The 19,489-nt window shown below is 35.4% G+C and overlaps 2 protein-coding genes across 3 annotated transcripts in view; one reads left to right on the top strand and one right to left on the bottom strand.

Moving 5' to 3' along the window:
- LOC113474605 overlaps nt 1-3,621 on the top strand; it is a 10,486-nt gene extending 6,865 nt beyond the window's left edge. The window contains exons 5-9 of the mRNA XM_026836351.1: nt 978-1,144; nt 1,343-1,473; nt 1,664-1,828; nt 2,059-2,636; nt 2,855-3,621. Coding sequence (XP_026692152.1) covers nt 978-1,144; nt 1,343-1,473; nt 1,664-1,828; nt 2,059-2,636; nt 2,855-3,621 — 1,808 coding nt within the window. The remainder of the gene's footprint in view (nt 1-977; nt 1,145-1,342; nt 1,474-1,663; nt 1,829-2,058; nt 2,637-2,854) is intronic.
- A 2,018-nt stretch (nt 3,622-5,639) lies between these two features.
- On the bottom strand, nt 5,640-19,428 carry LOC100176996 (serine/threonine-protein phosphatase 2A 56 kDa regulatory subunit gamma isoform). Of its 2 annotated transcripts, XM_002129651.5 has the most exons (16): nt 19,264-19,428; nt 18,766-18,813; nt 18,193-18,358; nt 16,005-16,204; nt 14,758-14,868; nt 13,758-13,850; nt 12,258-12,388; nt 12,041-12,100; nt 11,396-11,504; nt 11,104-11,157; nt 10,456-10,626; nt 8,853-8,980; nt 8,143-8,244; nt 7,594-7,666; nt 6,867-7,025; nt 5,640-6,588 (listed from the first exon to the last, which is right to left on the bottom strand). In XM_002129651.5, exons 1-16 carry the CDS (start codon nt 19,297-19,299, stop codon nt 6,454-6,456), a joined length of 1,776 nt encoding a protein of 591 aa, XP_002129687.2. In that variant the 5' UTR covers nt 19,300-19,428; the 3' UTR covers nt 5,640-6,453. The 2 variants fall into 2 exon arrangements, with proteins under 2 accessions (XP_002129687.2, XP_026692034.1); XM_026836233.1 differs by lacking the exon at nt 18,766-18,813 and having other exon boundaries at nt 19,264-19,409.
- Nucleotides 19,429-19,489: the final 61 nt, after the last annotated feature.

Here is a 19,489-nt window from a genome sequence, read left to right on the forward strand (position 1 = left end):
TTTTTCTACATCTAATGATACTGATTCCTTTCTGCGAACCATTCTGATAGATCTGTCTGCTGTGACATATTGGCAGCTTAGCTTACTGCTGTAGTAGATGATTGTTCAAGTGGTGCTGAAAGGTGCTTGTTCAGAAATGCTGTTGCAATGCTAATGCACGATAGTGCTATTTTCGATAATTATGTAGGATCCCGGGGGACCTTACTTTGTTGTAGTACACCTTTTCAACTCGATAATGCACACATTCATTACTTTTCCCCTTTATGTATTGACGGAGTGAATTGTTTTATATGTTATGCGTATGAACAGTGTGTGTGTGCAGTGTGATTATCGAAAGTTAAAGCACTTACACAAATAGAAGCAGAAAGTAGATAATGGTTACATATGCAAGAAATTAGGGCGTTTACAAATACACAATGCAGTAATAGTTAATAATATACATAAAAATGATAAGCTTACTGGCAGCTGCCGATCGCGCGTAGCACACAAAAAAGAGGCTATCAAAACCACGTGGCTGGGTCACGTGAGGAAAATACAAGAGTGGATGAGAGGTGGGTCGGTCGTAACACTGGGATTTCAAGCAAATATGAGACAGGTTGAAACGAATTCATCTGGAACTGAATACGGTTAAAGTATGTCACGATATCTAAGTGTGTCGAGCTGCAATAATCTTGAAATATTAAATATTATAACATTGGCTTATTTGTTTTCAACGTGTTTACGTGCAAATAATACAAAGAACTGATATATGCGTCTAACGGCGTCTACAACAATCGCTTTGTTACGCTTCGGTTTGAGGTTCCATGGTTATAGGGTAAGGTTTGGTGTCTTTTAGATAACTTTGTGGATGTTTTTTTTCTGTGTCGCTTTTTAGACAACCCATTAGTGGCCACTGGGTTGAAGCAATGGCTGCGTACCAATCCGTATTATACAATTAGTCAAACAGTAACTAACTACTGATTATTATATTTCCACAGGACTTAGCAACGTTCTTGGCATCATCATATATATTTCAAGCAGCGACAAACTGAGTAAAGAAAAGACGCCCGATACTTATTATGGTTGGTCGTTTTACTTCGCTGGATTCGCCTTTCTACTAGCAGAGATATTGGGTGTGATGGTTATTCAAGATATAGTTAAAATGGTGAGTTATCAGTTGTGGTAGCACTGTAAGAATAAACAGGTTATTGTAAACAACATGTCATATAGTAGGATGGGGGAAGACGGGAGTCGCATAACCAGCATTGTACCATCGCGTAAAATGTTTTAGTATTCATAGCTCAGCAGGCTACTTTATATAGTATACATCAACCGTCACATACAAGCCGCAACTTTTCCTTAGATTTCAAACAACGAGCAAGAGGAAGGCGAAGATAATGACGATGAAGAAGGAGACAACGAGGATGAGAAAGGAAGACGAGGATCAAGTACGAGTAGAAGAAGTTACACGGATCCTTCTAGTTTAAGGAGAAGGTTGGAGTAAACTTTGCGCATTTTAAAATACCCGATTAGAGTAAACTTAGCGCATTTTAAAAGGCGGGCATGGGGTTTATGAAACAGAAAGGTTATGTTATAACGACCGACCTTGTCCACCACGCGTTAAATAAGTTAAATTCAGTTCAATACATTCCATTCCTAATAAAACCGTATTTTGTACCACCAGCTACCGAAGGGCGTCAGTAAAACGAATGGACGAAACCAACATAACAGTTGATACGAAACTTATCAACCAACTACAAAGGTTGCATCGAAAGTTGATCAAAGATTTTCCGGAAGACGAGGAAACAAGTCAACAAAATAACTCTCCGGAAAAGACGGCAGAAGCGAGGTACAACAAAATAACAAGTTGAATAAATGAATAACTTTAACTTATCCTTGATTGGCGGGGAACCGACAGTCGTTATAATACGGGCGGTCTGTTCCATACACCTCGGGGCCACTTACGACTCTTATAAACCTTTGTTAATCGTTTAAAGAACAAACAGGTTATTTGGATATGTACAAACTAAAGCTGTCCCCTCTTCTCCCACCCTACTCTACTTCATGTTAATAATTCAGACCAAGAAGCGCAGAAGATACGCCAGGTCTGCCATATTCTGACAGCGGTTACCATGACATGTCATCTAATGATGCAAGGTTGGAAGGACCGAGCGTTCCAACTTCTTACATGGATCGCCTTGCTTCCGTGCAGATCCCAACAAGAAGTGGTAGTTTGGACCAATTAACGGGTGTTTCTATGGCAGCAAAACCTAACCAATCGAGGCGCGCAGAGAGGTACTCTGATCACGTGATAAGCTACAAAACGCGCAAAAAGTTGGCGAAACAGGAAAATAATTGGTCTGTGGAAAACACTGACTCGGGTTCGAAAGACGAGTTATATTCAACCGAGAATTTTCTGCACCAACTTCCCCCGCCAGCAGATTTCACGACAACAGACGACGGTGGAATATTGGATGAGAATGCTTACGGAAAGTTCCTGAAAAGTGAAAGCTGTGATGACTTCTTGTTCGAGCAAAGGAACAAACGCGAGCAGGAAACTCGTGCTGAAGATGGCAGGGCGAACTTTACAATTCGAGATGGTGGAATAAACGCAAAGCATAAATTATGGGCAAAGAAGAACGGACCGATGAAGAACGGTGAATATAAGCATTTCTAACCCGTTTTTAACGTGTGTATTTCAATGCTGTATAACTATTTTATACAAGCCGCGTATATACAAGCCACTATAACCGAAGCTTTGCCGTAAAAAAACTAAATCAACTTTAAAATTTTAACACAGATTTTATGCGAACTTTTTCCAGTTTATGTTTTTAGGGCTTAAATATTTACTTTTCAAAAGTTATTCTTGTTTCAGTTGCCCGGTCGGGACATTCGAGATTCTTACACCAGTTTGACAAATCCGGCAACATTTTCACATCGGCTGATTCTACAGAGTCGTCTCCTACTGCTATTGCTAATAACTCAAACCAGGGAGAATTGAGACGTAACGGGTACCTTCGTAAAATGAAAGCAAACGTATTAACACCATCAAAGCTTGTAAGCGTTGGAGAAGTTGGTTGCCGGACACCACAAATGAAAAAAACTCAAAACGATATAAAGTCCCGTGCAGGTAAAGCGAAGAAGAGGTGGCCGATTACAAGGCACAACTCACAATCTATTGATATCCCAGTGGTCGGTAGCTCAATAGATGAAGGGACATTCTCTGACTTGGCAGATTGTGCGAACCATTTAGACTCAAAGCTGCATTTACCGGTACCTGCCGTACAACATAGCTTCGGAAGCTCAGAGCAACTTTATTTTGAATCCAGATCACCCAGATTGCAGCACCGTGGCCATACTGACCGACTTGATAAACAGCTAAACCAGAACAAGAGGAACAGAGTGATTCCATACTTAACGAAAAGCAGCACCCTTTCAAACAGTCACTGTCAACCCCAAAACGGCCTCATGTCCGTAATGCGAGCTTCTTCAACGCACAGCATCAACCAAAGCGACCAACCACCCCCGTACCATAACGTACATCATACCATAGGACGATACCAAAGTATTCCAATGACAGAGTTGAGCAAAAGCACTGAAAACGGCATTTGGTTGCCAAGCGGTGGATTTACAGAACTTTAAGAAATTGAACAAAACTGGTAGTATATCCTTACGACTCAATAAGAGCTTTGTTAATTGTTAAAATCACGATTAGGAAATATAGGATAATTGTGCTTACATGATCTATCTTACCCGCAGTATTATACAACACGGTTAAGTTTTTTGTCCCCCATGTGTAGTCATTGTATACGTAGGTTATTTTAACATTAAAAACACCAAAGAATGTTATATCCAAATGTTCGTTTTAGAAAAAAACAAGCTTATTTTTAAGCAACAAAACGTGTAATTTTGTATGACGAACAATTAGGACAAAGCAAACAGGGTCTCCCATCAATGACGTTTTGAAACAAGTTTACAATGTTTTAAGGCTCAGGTTGGCCAGCGGCCTCATACCAAACACGAAACTTCGAAGAGCATTATACACGTCACGTTAACGCGCCTGCAAAGTATTTATTGCGAACGTGTCAATCATTTATTTAAACGCAAACGTGAAAAAGCAAACATTCAGCCTGTTTCTAGGCAATTATAGTAGGGTGGGGGAAGATGGGACAATTTGTCAGGCGAGATTTTTTTAAATTTTTTTTTACGGACCCCCATTTCATGATAATCAGGAAAATAAGATTACAGTATTATTTGACAGTATTATCACGACTTTATAAAACGCCCGTCAAAGCTGATTACTGTTTTTAAATATTAAAAAAATATATAAAATAGAAACAGTATACTTTGAACAGGTAAAAAAATTGCGAAATAGTAAGGTGCTATTTTTTAATGCTCGCTAAATCATAGTAAAGCAGATGTTTTTTTTTAGTTTGCGTGTGCATACGAATAAACTAGTTTCATAGCTTCATAAAATAACCTTGAATATTTCGTACAGTTTGATTTTGTCTCATAAAACTAGTTTTAGTTTTGTAAAAATACACTGAGATATAAACATTAAGAAAATAGGCAGGGGTCAATATGACTTTAATTTGAGATAAAGACAACAAAAAAATATCGGTTTAACGTTATATATATGAAGTTTACATGGCAAAGAAACTAGCACAGTCTGTTAAACTCGGTAGGTTAACTACAAGTTGCAGAATACTGCTAATGTAAATATATTTTAATTTAGAGTCGCATCTTCTCCCACATTGTAGTTTTGTATGTTTTCATTGCCAAAGTCCCATCTTATCCTGTGTGTTTTTGAATTTGTAAAATTTCACCTGTTGTGCGGATCGCTAAATAACTCCTCGTGTGTTTTATTATATTTTATTAAATTGGTGTCAATTAATAAAGGAGTGATAGTACTAATTCGTGGTATTACCCCAAAAAACTAACCGTGTTGTATAATATCATATATTTGTTAGTGTATATGTATATATGCATAGCTCAAATAAAGAATATGTTTCGTAGGCTGGGGGAAGATGGTACACCTTTTCATTAGATTTTCCCATCCCACTTGGTGGTAAGCATTCAACGAATCATAAAACCGTGTCCCCACAGCAGAATGTTGTTAATTGCTGGAAACACGATCACAATATTTGGATTTCACGTGCTAAATGCGTCCCGTCTTTCCCCACTCTAACTATACACGTGAACTATGGTGAACATTTTACTTTGTGAACATAAGATAAGACAACCGCATGACGGTTCCACATTCAGTTCAAAGTCGAGTCTAACTCTTAAACAATCCCCCAACTAACAGCACCACGTGTCTCTAACTTCAATAGTACTTGGCTCTTAGTCAACCTGGAGAGTTGCACAACTAAGCTTTATGTTTCTGTATTGAATCGACTGATATTAATTTACCAACTTTAAATTCTTAATACTCAATAAATTCTTTGTTCAGTATCTTCTGGTTATGAGGCGACGAGTGTCGTTTTTTTATCAAAAACGCAACATCAATACTTTATATAATTCTAGTCCACTGGCGAAAAATTTTGGTCGTATCGAGCCTTGAAACTTCGACCCTTCTAACACAAAAAGTGCAGCCTGAACAATAAACCTCTAAAGCATTCGAACTTTAGAAATATTATTGCGTTTAAAATGCAGTCATGTTTCACAAACATAATGAATTTATTTTGGTAACAGCGAAGCATTCACTAGACACCGATACGGGAACTTGACAACAATGTAGCGACCACAAGAGGTCGTATGGTCGTGTAGGTCTTCAAGTGGGGTTGATACATCGTACGTAGTTTGGGCACGTCACAGCAACAATCAGGGGTGTTATCACACAAGAGACAACGAAGGATATTTCTAACTAAACTTTTCACGCAAAAAGGCGACTTTTAAACCATCGCCCCATAAGTAGTTGTTGCGTCTTCAAAAGTACGTTAAGAGCATTCGTTTGGGCGATTATTGTAAACATAACTTGTACTAATATTTCATTCTTTGGCGCTTTGGGCACGGCGCATATATACGTCGCGGTGCAGGGGAAATCCCATACGATACACACTCTAGACTCATTCTCTCGCAACAGATAATGTACAATAGTTGTATCTACAATAAAGTGGGGACACGACATGTGTTTACATATAGGCTGGTAGGGCGTGCGTGGCAAATAAGGGTTGCTGCAGAAAATACTGGCCCAGCGTGAATCCATCAGCTGCAGATTTAGGATGAAAATCAGGTCGAATTTAAGAGACAAGCTGGTTAGTGTTTGAGCGTGGTTAGTGCTAAGATAGAGGGTTCGATTCAGGCGAATTTTGCTTGAAAAGGACGGTTACATGTTGTGGCATGTAGAGATCCCAAACAAAGAGCTAGGGTGCAAAATTAAGAAGCCCCACAGAGAAACAGACAAACTTCATATTGAGATAAATATGAACATGAAGATCTTCTATGGGCCAGTATTGTCTAAGGGTCAAGCGTTCATGAGTTTTCCGAGTTTGTGGTTAAATGATCTTCTGGCCTTTTGTAAGAAGCAAGGGCCTTGGTGGTGTACATGTCTTGTGGCAACTCTGACTTACGACGCACAAGGTTAGCAGCCCTGTTCTTCTTTTTTACCTTAAAAGAAACTTTGTTTAGTACGTGTTGTAATATTAACGGTAATGGAAAACTCTGGCTTAAAAAGTGTACTGAAAAACCAAATCTCAAAATGCACGGTCTGGAACGTTTAAACTAATGATAAAATGTGATGGGTTAGCTGAGGCCAACAATCGCTGAATTTGATGCCCTTGGATTAAAAAAAGAAAAAAATTTGTAGTAAATGGAAAAAGGAAAGCTGTTTAATAATGTTAGCTGTTACACCCAGCTGTTACGTATCCATATTTTACTCCCTGCACCTCTTCAGCTTCCTTCACAACATGCGACGGTTGCAAATCAACCTCAATCGAGTCCGTATCCATGGCAACAGGTGATGTATCAACCTGTGTGACAGACGCATCACCAGCTTCCATGTTACTCAATGTGAGAGACTTCGTTTGCTGCAGAAACTGCTTCGACTGTCGTGTAAAAGAAGTTGGGTTAGCATGGTGGGTTTGTAAGTAAAATGGATTATTCTGTGTATATTATATGAAATATATGCAGGTAAATATTTTTTACACCTCAACCATTATTGATAATTAGCTTAAACCTAACCTGAGCTAAAATAATGTTTTTTTTTGCAAAAAAATATGGAATTTACATAAAATTAGTCTGATTGGCATATTTAAGGAAAATTCAAAAACAATTAATTGTTCATGCCTGCTATTTTAAATAACGCAGAATACAGACAACTTTAGCTATACTTTACACTGTAAACAAATCCCCATATAAACAAATGAATAATTTGGCTATGGTAATAAATGTATGGCTATGTTTGTGTTTAACTTTGCCGGGGTTGGTGTATTGTGCATAGGATAGTGGAGTATCACATGAAACTAAAGTTCACCGAAACAATGTTTCAGAAGTTGTTAAATTAAGTCAGTAAATTTCATACCACTCGTGGTGAAATACTCGCGACTAGTTTAGTAGGTATTCAAGATTACCATCCCAGCAATGTATTGCATTGATAACATAGCAGACACTTACCAATGGTCGTTTCATTGCAAGATCCTGAAGTTTTGTCCAAAGTTCTTCTCTTTCTTTCAATCTTTGCTTCTCCCTGTAACAATATACCACTATGATGTCACACAGGAATGTATGAATGTACAACAAGTCATTGAAACTGTTTGTGAGCTGAATAATTCACATTTTAAAGGCGTGTAGTGACATGTGCAAATTTTTTTGTATGTATTTGTTTCTCCTTTACAAAATGCAGCTTAATTTATATTTTTAAATAATTCACATTGATATAGCAGCATATGGACAGGTGTATAAACATTTTTTAATATTTCTTTTTGCTTTATTGATTCCATTTATTTTATACATATTTTCAAAGGTGTGAATGAATGTTTTCTAGAAAACAATTTTTGTACATCACACAACCATGGATTCTATATTGCTGTATACAACAGACTGTCAGACTATACTACCTTATATGGGTAACTCTGGTCTACATCTCCGGTCTTTTGACATGCTTCATCAGAGAACCTTACCCATATAAAATAAAATAATACACATTATATATTCAACACTTACTTTTGCTTGTCCATCTTATACTTCTGTGTGCATTCATCAAATAGTTTCTGGTTCATTTCCATGAAGATCTTGAGTGCATTGTAGATTAAGCCATGGATTGTTCTGTTGATGATAATGTAAAAGCAATATAAATACAGCTTATTAAAGTATGGTGCGCCTTAGGACAACATTTATATAGAACACTAAAATATTGTTGAAATGTGCAAGCATAAACATAAAATGTCATGTAAAGTGGAACAAATCTCATTTTTAAACAAAACAATGTCAAGACACTGTGGAATATACATGGGCACCATGGCCAATAGGCCATGTTTTACTGCTGTTGTTGCTACCAAATGGGGTAATTTTTACGTTGATGGATTTTTTGTTAAAAAGGTCTTCCAGAATTTAACTTTTTTTGAAGAAAAGTTATTTTATATATTGGATTCTTTTTCCATAGTTGTAGAACTATGTTGGCCAATTGGTGTAACTAAGGAAATTCATTGGTAACAAAATAGTTTTTTTTTTAATGTTTAAGTTTTGGAGTTTAGAGATTATATGGACAATCACCAATGGAAACATGTTAAAGTTTAATAAAGTGTAACATGACTTATACTGTGCCAGGATGTGGGGCACAGTTGCCCAGTGGTTAGTGCACCTGCCTGTAGGTCAGAGAATACAAATTCAAGGCGCAGTGAAATAATTTGCGAGTTGATTCAATAAAGTCTTACTTGTTCCAATGTGTCTTGGAGTTCTTGTATAGAGCTGGAAAAATTATTGGGAGAATAATTGCAGTGTTGTCACTCACTAAACTCATGATGTATTCGTTGTTCCAATAATATAAAGCTCGCTCTGCAACCTGCATGAATATATGAGGTCTCTGTTACAGAATGTAGTGTTTTATAACTGCAAGCAAAATACAGATAATTGTTGTAAATGTCTGCGCTGAACATGGGATGGCAGCAGGGGTGGATTAACCATGATTTTTTTGTGTTACATTAAAGAAAAAACGTAAGTAATTTAAGTTTAAAGAAAGATAGCAAATCTAATACATAGGTTCATTATCTTATCTTGTACTTATATTTAATTTTTATACTATATGGGTATATGTATACCATAGGTGATTTTATTCAATGGTTGCTGGGATTTATGGCAGATTTAGGCAAATATTTCAACATCCAGACTCAGTGGCGCAGCCAAGGAAATGTATCCGAGGTCGCGCCCCGCCATACATACACATTCTACAATTATAGCAATACATTACCAATATTGCAATTACAGGGATGTATTGACTACATTTACAGAAACACTTTTTTTTATTTTAAACTTTAAACAATGCAAATACCGGTCAAACTATTTGTTCTACTTGTCAACCATTAACCATCAACATGTTGTAAACTTACTGACTGTGTGTTCGTTGACCTACCAACTAATCAAACAAATATTTCAATCTTTGTTTTCACATTTTTCAAATAATGTGATCTTGTAAATTTTCCTAATGTTTGGTTGGAACAACCACTTAGTAGGGGAAATATACTTGTTGTTTATAACTTATTTACATCAATAACTTTCTGTTTAATGATTTACTCCTTCAGACAGATCATGGTTCAGGTAAATATTTTTATGAAGGAAGATTGCTACAGCTTGTCCTACTAAATGTCCATTGCTGTATTTAGACAAACACAAACAAATGTATACCCTTTTCGATCTTAGACAAAGTACCAGCTACATAAACATGTGTGTTTTTAACTTCATTCATAGCCTACATAGACAACCTTGTTGTGGGAAGACAAATTCTTCAAGTTTACAAAAAACAAAGCAGAACAAAAACAACCTGAACAAAAATTAGCCACAAATATATACACAGCCATACTTTGTACAATACTACTTTTAAATAATTAAACCATAAATAGATGAACTCTACCGGACATACAGTGTAGACATGTTGATTGGAAAGATCAATGATAAATAGATATGTCATCATGCAGCTTAATATTCTATTGATTTATATAACAACACGACACATAGTTAATTTAGCACTGGGATAATTTTGTAATACTAGAATTCCAGGAATGGCGAACATAACACGTTTTATAACAACTGCCATTTCCTGCTTCAGGAGGATAAATAACTTAATTCTTTTATTTGGCAATAAAGCATACAAAGTTACGTTTATTGCAACCTGAAGCGGGCACGAGGTTTATGAAAAAGAACACCCGTGTTATAACAACTGTCGTTCCTGCCACGCAGGAACAAACAAGTAACTCATCCATTCAATCTACTATTAAGCAATAACTTCAAATGAGCTTTGGCACCTACAGAAACACAGCCTACCTGAAAGTGTGCGCTTGATACACACAGAGCAAGCTTCTTAAACAATGGGACCATTATTTTGGTGAACTCTGATGGTTCAATTACATCCAATATCTCCTCAAGTTCATTGAGAAACATAACTTCCTTTGGACTGTGGACTTTGGGCCAGAATTTAAGCAAACCATCAATGACCTGTGGATTAAATTGGGTCAATTTCAGTTTGTAATTTTAGGAAAATAAAAACAGTTAACAGGCTCAATTTTCACTTAAACAAAATTACACTATATATATATAGGCGGTTTTCACCTGTAGTTGCTACCAAGCATAATGGTAACAAGAACAACAGTCAACAAGGTAAGGGTTTTGTAAAATGAGACTGAAGAAATGAAAATGTTTAACCATTTTTCGCGATAATACAAAAAGAAGTGTGTATATAGATTATAACAAGTTTTAAAATATGTATATAAACTATATTGTTTCCTAAAATTACTCTTCTGCCATTTTATTTGGGTACCGACATTTTAACCTCTTATAAAATTGATATATATATATAAATGGGTAAGCCGTTATCTTGTTAGGATATGTCTGAAGAGCAGTAACAGATTGTATCAAACATAAAAGATTACAAAACATTATTAAACTTAGAAATCATATTTGATCATCACTTACAGGTTTTGTTAACGAAGAATCTTTTTCCAAGAACTGAACAACGCAGTATGCGAGCTGGAAAATAAATGTTGTTTTTTTTAACATCTCCACAACATTGAATTTGTTCAGTATTGGACCCGTATAAGAAACATTAAACTTCTGTTCTATTCTATATGGGTGAGGATCTTGGATTTAGGTCAGGTTTGGTCCATAACCCCAACATCCAGAGGGCTTTTATATGTCTAAATGTAACTAGTGTGCTACCAGTGTGTGTATAATGCTCCACGTGTCCAACAGCAACACATCAACTTACCTGAGGATGATAAACTGTTAGGGAGCGAGCTTTATGTAAAGGGATGAGAACTTGCACAAGGAATACTTTGTGTTCTTCTTTCAATGGGAGAGCAAAGCCATTAATGATGCTAAAGGTGTAAGGACATTATGAATTACGACTCTATATAAGTGAGGTCTTTGTTGGAGGACCTAGGATTTAGCCAGATTGGGTTGGTTAGCCCAACCGCAGACTGCCTATGTACATCCTAAAAGATTTATATTGGTATAATACTAGTGTAAATATTATTGTATACTATGAGATTCATTGCTTACACAATTTACAGCTTAATTTAGATAATAACTTACATTACTTACACAAATAATTTGAATAACAAGGCAGGTTCAGTATAAATTATGTTAGGGTTAATACTCAATCTTAATAAATAAGATTTTAAAAGAAAATCCCACACAAAAGAGAAAAGCTGTAAGTTTTAAAGGAAATGTTAGTGTTGTTTTTTTTTTAAATACCCAGTTTTAGGTTTACATTGTTTCAAATAAGAGGTTAAAGCACAAATTTAAACATGTGAATGTAAAAGATTTATTAGGCTATGTTAATATTTCAGTGCAAAGACTTCTAAAAGTTTTAAAGATCAGTTTTGTAAGAGTGAAATAAATATTTCCTTACCTTCCTAAGATTTCCAAAAGTTCAGCAATTCCATTGTGTCTCTCTGTTTCATAAATGAATCTAAAATATTTCAATAATTTGTCATCCAATAATAAATACAATCGTGAATCGTCAATATATACACATTATTACTTTAACTTATTTACCTGCTTCTACCAGGCATAACATAAAATGAAGCTATTTTTTAAAGTTTTAAAACCATCGAACTCCAACTCACTTATAAAATATGTTATTGATATGCTTGCGAATGTGAGCACGCAGACCAAGGAACTTCCCATATATCCGATGCAGAGTTGTCTTGAGGAAATCTCGTTCACGAGGATCCTCGCTATCAAACAGGTTCAACAACTGGAAGAATAAGGTTGGTTAGTTGGGTATTGTGGCCGGTGTTGTATTTAAGAGAGTCCAGAGTCCCCATTTTTGTGAAAACAAGCCATGAAACAAACATGCTTTACTGCGCTGCACATCTGGAGTTCGCACGTCACTTAAAGAATTTTTTTAAAAATACAGTTGGATCCCTCTTTTGTGTTCCTAGATATGCACATGATGGTTGCCCAGATAATAGAGGGTTTTTAGTGGTGGTAACTCATGCATTCCATTATGTATTCTGTAAGAGTGAAGGCCTATAGAATGGCATATTGTAGAACCCGAAAAAAAAGGCAGGATAACATTAGAAAACTTACACACAGACACAGTTTGATAAAATAGTATACTGTAAAACAGTACATTGTACAATGTGAAGAAAAGTAAACACCCAACAGGTCTGGGAATAATAACCAAACCCTTTGTTGGTTGTAAGTCCTACTATAGTAATTTTGTAAAACAAAACTTAACGTATAAACCTACTGTATGTCTGTACACTATCCTATGAAGAATATTGTTTAATAAACTAATCTGGTTAGCCATGTAGTTTGCCTTAATCCTTTAATTACAAGTTAGCTGAATAGTTAAGCTGCCAGAGCCTCTGGCCAACAGGTCAAAGTCGTTTGAACGCGATAAAATAGCTGCTTGGTGTAATTGGAAGTAATTGCCAACAGTATATCAGGTCAGGCATTCTATAAGTGTAAAACAGGCAAAATCAGCCACAGTGAAAACACAGCTTAACAAGAGTGATATTACTCATAAAAAGATCTTAAACTCGGGCAGAAGAAGCATGATATGACAGAGAAGCAAGCCATTTTGGTGCAACATAAGGCAAACATGGTATTTGATGAATGTTTGCCTAATAACTTTACTATCTGTTTTACGATAGCTTCCACATACTAAATCCAAGTAGTTCTGCTTCAGCTGGTGCCTTATACAAACTTCAATACACCAACGTAATGGTCATTAGCTCTGCTATAGCACGCAAAAAAAACACTACGTGTTGTTGTAATGGGCAAACTCTGGCCTAAACATTCTTATGTCTTCAGAGGTTTGAGGTTAAATCATACATTTTATGTTTTTTATTAACAAGCTACAATTTAACGCCCAATGTAATATAAAGTTATATGGCTGAGTGTTAGTGTAATCTGCAAGGTCTGGCCTAAATCCTAAGTGCCCCAACCCCACCATAATACTTCACCCATACATAATAAATTTAGAGCCACACTATACAGTTAATCAGTTATGGGCTTGGGCCGACCGTGACCTACATCTCAGGTCCTCTGGCATGTAACATATAAGACCTTAACTAAATGTCCACATTAAATGGTAAACTTTGCATCTTAGTTCTTACCTCAAGAACAAACTTCTGGTCAATATATTTCTTGGCTACATGAGGTTGGAAGTCAGGAGATTCCAAAAAGCGTAGAAAGAATTCATAAATAAGCTGCAAATAAAATTCTGTTTAAACTATGTTCATATACATATAATGACTCCAAAAGTAAAATCTCTGGTTTACCAGAACTAGAAGAGATATTTACTAACATAATATGTTAAACGCCTGGTAGAAACAATAAAAGAATATATTATTTGACCAGAAAAGTTGTTTATTTGTGATATATATTACATTGATTATGCATGGCGGTATAACAACAGCATTTAATACAAAAGATTGTGTTACTCAGTTTACCTATTGCCAGAAAAAGGCAATAGTTTCAATTTAAATACACTGGGTTTAATATGTTGAACGTGTGTTCGACATGAAGTGTTTATTTAACACAGAAGTATGTTTGCTGTAGGATAGGGTCTGACATTTTTAATTTAATATCAAATTGAGGTGAGCCGTGAAACCAAATGTCAATTTAGGAGCAGAAAACATACCAATACAGTGCAACACACAACTTGTGTGGTATTTGACACTGAATTAGAGTTGTGGCATTATAGAACCACAACCTTTTTAAATATTTAAACTAATAATGTTGCTTTACCCATAGTTGCCAGAATTAGATTTTTTTTTATAAAACAAAACCTAGGATTGACAGTAATAAAATACAGTTACACTTGTACTCGTCAAAAATTGATAACCTTGTTGAATATTGTTTCGAATACAGTGTACTTTGGCTAGGCTAAGTTGAATACACACCTAGTCCTAACATGAGGCTAAAATCTATTTTATGCAGAAACCAGGATAAGCTATATGATTATCATTTAATCATGCCCTGAATATCAATGATATACACCATGATAGTTTAATTCCACACACAAGATGATTAAAAGTACATTAATTAGTAAATTTCAAAGGTTGGTGTATAAGTTGTCACCTATGCTGGTTTCACCCGACATACAACACAAACCTGTATATGCGGCCAAGAAGCTTCCAATGTTGGTTCATCTTCCTCAGGGTCAAACTCAGCTCCCGATGGATTGGTGGAAGGGGGGAGGGATCGGAACGTGTTCACTGCAAACTGGAATGAAAAGGATTATTTAAAATTAAATTGTAAGCATAGACAAGAGTGGTAGAATAAGTGCATTTTATAGTTGAATCTGCAATCTAATGTTTTTTTATTCGTTTGTTTTCAGTTTTTAAGTGCTGCAAGCTTTACTAACTTTTCTGTTAGGTAACTTGATTGAACCAAAGATTATTAAACTACGCCTCATGATTTGTTTAACTGCTGTCAATTTATTAATATTTTGACCATTAAGCATATGTAAAAAAGTTAGTTAAACATTTTAAGTCGAACAAAGCAGGTTTTAAATAGTTTTAAATTGTAATGGTTGTTAGTTAACTGAAAAAAAAGGCCATTTAAAGTTGACTCAGTGACACAAATTTGGTGAATATAATTCACCACCAAATAGTTTCGCAGAGAAGTTAAAACGATAACATTGTTAAACTCTGCTTTGAAAATTGTTAAGTTACTTCAAATAATTGTCTGACCCAAAACACAAACCCCTGGTTAGAAAATACAGGTTTAAAACACAGAAAATGAGACAACAGAATAAGTAGAAAAATCTGAAACCAGAACATACATTGAAGGCAATCATTAACAAAGTTAATGACAGAATTTTAATCACACGGTGGTGTTTAAGCATTAACTTTTACCATGGACCACAACATAGACGATGAACTGATTATACACCTTGTGCAAGTTTATTATAACTATAAAGACAAACAAGAATGGATTTCTAGCCTAATACATTGCATTAAGTAAACAACTAAATATATTTAAATGTTTTTTATTAAACAAAGCAATATAGTTCTGAGTTCTTATTAGGTTTAAAATCTGCACTTTTTGATATCATACATTCAATCAACTTAAAGGCGGGTTCATATTTAAAACTAGGGTACAAAAACATGGCACCCATGTTTTAACAGTTAGGTAAATGTACACCCCAACATTTCCGATATCACAGCCAGGGAAAAAGGTTTGAACCTCTTTTTATGTAAAATTTTAAGTACAAATTTTTCTATCTTGTTTTAAAACTTTCCCATTTAAACCCCCTTTGATATAGTTTCCTGGTCGCAACACTGCACCACGGATTCAGCCATTGTACTCCGTGAATGGAAATAAACCAGTTTATTCACATATCGCCTTGTACCTACCATATGTACAGCTTCAGGATATATTGGTTCAGTTATCACTCCCCGGTTGTGTGTGACATATTCCACCATCTCGTTTAATGCTCCTCGCTTTATTTCTTTCCACTTGAGGTCACTAAGCGGGTCGGTAATGAAGTCGAACACGACGCAACATTGTTGCAACTTTCGTGTGAATAAACTTTCAACGTCGTTTGGGGCGGCATCTGGTGAAAGTGAGGTTTATTTCATGTGCATAGAACACCATTTTTGTTCAGTTTCGATACAAACATTACAGCATTGTATGACACAATTGCCAATTGCCTTCATTTTTTGCGATTACCTGCCTTGATTAAGGTAATAAAATCATATTCAGTGTTTTTCAAGCTTATAATGAATACAATCTCAGATAAAGAAAGTGTGAGCTGTCATATATACAGCCCTGGAAACTCGTATAAAAGCAATATACCGACGATTTAAAAGGCGCGTGGCCGGGCGTGACGTCACGAATCGCAACGTCAGCACGAATTTGCCCGTTTCGAATTACAGTCGGTATCGTATAACACGAGCGCCCAATGTTTCGTATCTGATTAGTCTGATTTTTAATAAAAAAACATAAATTCATAAACTTTTTATATTGAAATAATACAAAGTGCTGCATTACGTCTTCTCTTTCACCGCAAACCACGTGTTCTAAATGATTTTAATTAGCGACGCTTTTCGTCAAAAAAGGATTGTATTCTCATACGCCTTTCTCCTTGATGATGTCATAAGCTCGTGCCGAGCTTTTGGTTGAATGTCGGCGCTCGGCGAACCTGAGCTTTTACAACTTCAACACATTGTTAACACCAAATTTACGAAACATTACCAACATTGTCTGCTTCATAGCCCAGGTCGAAGTATTTATTGCAAACGCATCAATCCTTTACTTGATCGCATACGTAAAAAGGCAAATATCCAACCTGTTTTTAAGCTCCTGCTGGATAAATAATCAAGGGGACAATCGTTATTATGACGTAAATAATCAGTGTGTGAGTTGCTATTATGTCGTAATCAATTGCCAAGTCAAGCAATCGCTATTATGATGCAATGAATCCACGTGTGAATCCCTACTATTTCGTAATAAACATGCCGCTTGGCTGAGGAAAACATCCTAAATATACAGCAGTGCTACTTCTGGAACATATCTAGGCTATTTATTACCGCAAATTACATTTATTTTACACACAGCTGTAAGAAAGGTCGTGTTACCAATTCCCGCCGAAAAAAAAACGTATGCGCCGCACGTATACAAGGACGTTAATGACGTCATAGTCAACGCGCAGGTGCGTTAGGAGATCGGTGCGCCTGACTTCATTTGCTATACACGACTACTATATGTATTATATTACCTCACTTTTAGCTTTTATTGTCTGTAATTTTTGCAATTTCGCGTCTGCAGTATAAAAATATTTTGTTTAAAAAAAAATTTTTTTTTTAGTTTTTTTTCTACATCGTCGGCAATAAACTGCGGAGGGTTTGTACAAATGCGTCTGCAAAACCGTCAGGAATTGCCGATTGCCGACGTGGGTCTCCAGGGCTGTACATATAAAAGCTGTTAAGTTTCAGTTTATACAGAAACTAATCAAGTTAAATTTATTTATGAAAACATTACAATGAAAAGTTTAAAGCAAAAAACACATGTTACGCTGGGTAGGGTTTAAAAAATATTTCTGGAATTAAAAATTAACTTAACTTTACGGGACTGCATTAGTTAAATAACATTGTTTTGAAAAAAACATGCTACCACAAGCGAAAAGATAATAGGTCTACTAAGAAAGAAAATCAATAACTAGGTGATGTTCTTACAATGTAATCGACCCAAATAAATATTTTCCAACAGGGCTTTTTTGGGAAATGGACAACATTGATAAACTATGTTTTTAACTGTTAATGAGAAATACATGTATTTTAAATGTGCTAATTCAACTGATATGTTCTATAAACTCTCATGTTTTTTATATATTTTTGGATCTATCCTCATATTTTTGGACAATTTTCCTCTAAAAACAAACAGTTGTCAAAACACGCAGGGGTAAATTAAAACTACCCGAGTAAAAGTATCCAACATAAAGCGTGGCTGCCTGCACCCTCATTTAGCAGCCGATAACTTGCATCATCAGTCTACTATTAAAATATTGTGATGCCATGAACTGTTAGAAAGATAGATTTTTACCTTTAAGTGCTGGCATCTTCACTAACTCCCGATTTTTTGACACATTAAACCTTGAGGAACTTTGTCGCTTTTCCTTTTTGACCAGAGGCACACCTGGTGCATGCTTCACTTTAATCAGCTGAGTTACTGGAGGTCCACTGGGATTGCTGTGACCACCCGGCTTTCTCTGTAAACATGGATGAATGAAAAACCATAGTACCTTTTACTTAAAAAAGAGAATTTCTACAAAGCAAAAATTCAAGTACCAGTGGGCAGTGGCAAAGTCAAGGAAATTAATTGCATGGTCAAATAAAATTTCTAAATAATGACATTTTTCCAAAATCCCTTAGCTCTTATAACGATTGCCATTAGGCATTAACTATTGCGATTGCCATTACCTTATAATTAATGATTGCTTTATTTTATCCTTGACATAACAACAGTCGTTATTAAACTTAAAAACATATCGAGCTTTTGGAACAAAATTTAGTTGGGTTGCGACTAAAACCCAGCCCTGTTAATGGGTTTGAACTAGCTATTCTATGCCACTATATGGAAACGAATTATTTATAAATTAATTGAAATCAAACACACTTCTTCCTCCTCCCTAGATTTTGATGCACTTGATCCTTTAGCCAAACCCTGAAAATTATTTGCAATTAAACAACAAACACAAAACTTTAATGGCAATTGGTTTGCAAAATTGAACACACAAGCAATAGCAAAGCTTCAACTTAATGCATAAAATTAACTGGACAAGAGATTACAAAGGAATCTAATTTATTAAAAAAAAGGTTTGTGATTTTTAAAATTCCTGTTTTTAGAATAATTTGAAACTATTACTGTCAGTGGCAAAATTATGATGAAAATGATGTATTACGACAAGAGATTTTTTCACTAAATCTAAAAATGAATCAATGTTTTTGACCAAATGAATTAATATTAAACATGCTTTAACATTTATACAAGATTAACAAGAAAATAGAATTACTTTATTACATTCATTAACTCAATTGCAGTTATTCTAAATTTCAAAGCGTAAAGGAAAAAAAAAGACATGCAAAATCTTAAAATTTATTTAGTTTTAAAAACCTTATCTCCTTTTTCCTTTTTTGTCTTATTCGGCATATTGTTAAGTTAACGACTGTTGTACCAAAGCATGTCTTAACTTTACACAAATTAAGTTAAATCCTACTATATAAATAAGAAACCTATGATGTTAAAAATAAACCAATTTCTGCATGTATTTATAAATCTTTAGGCAAGAGCAAATAAGGTTAAATAATAAGTATAATAAATGAAAAAAAACTTCTGGTGC

The sequence above is a fragment of the Ciona intestinalis genome, chromosome 10 (genome assembly GCF_000224145.3).
Source record: "Ciona intestinalis chromosome 10, KH, whole genome shotgun sequence".
NCBI lineage: Eukaryota > Metazoa > Chordata > Ascidiacea > Phlebobranchia > Cionidae > Ciona > Ciona intestinalis.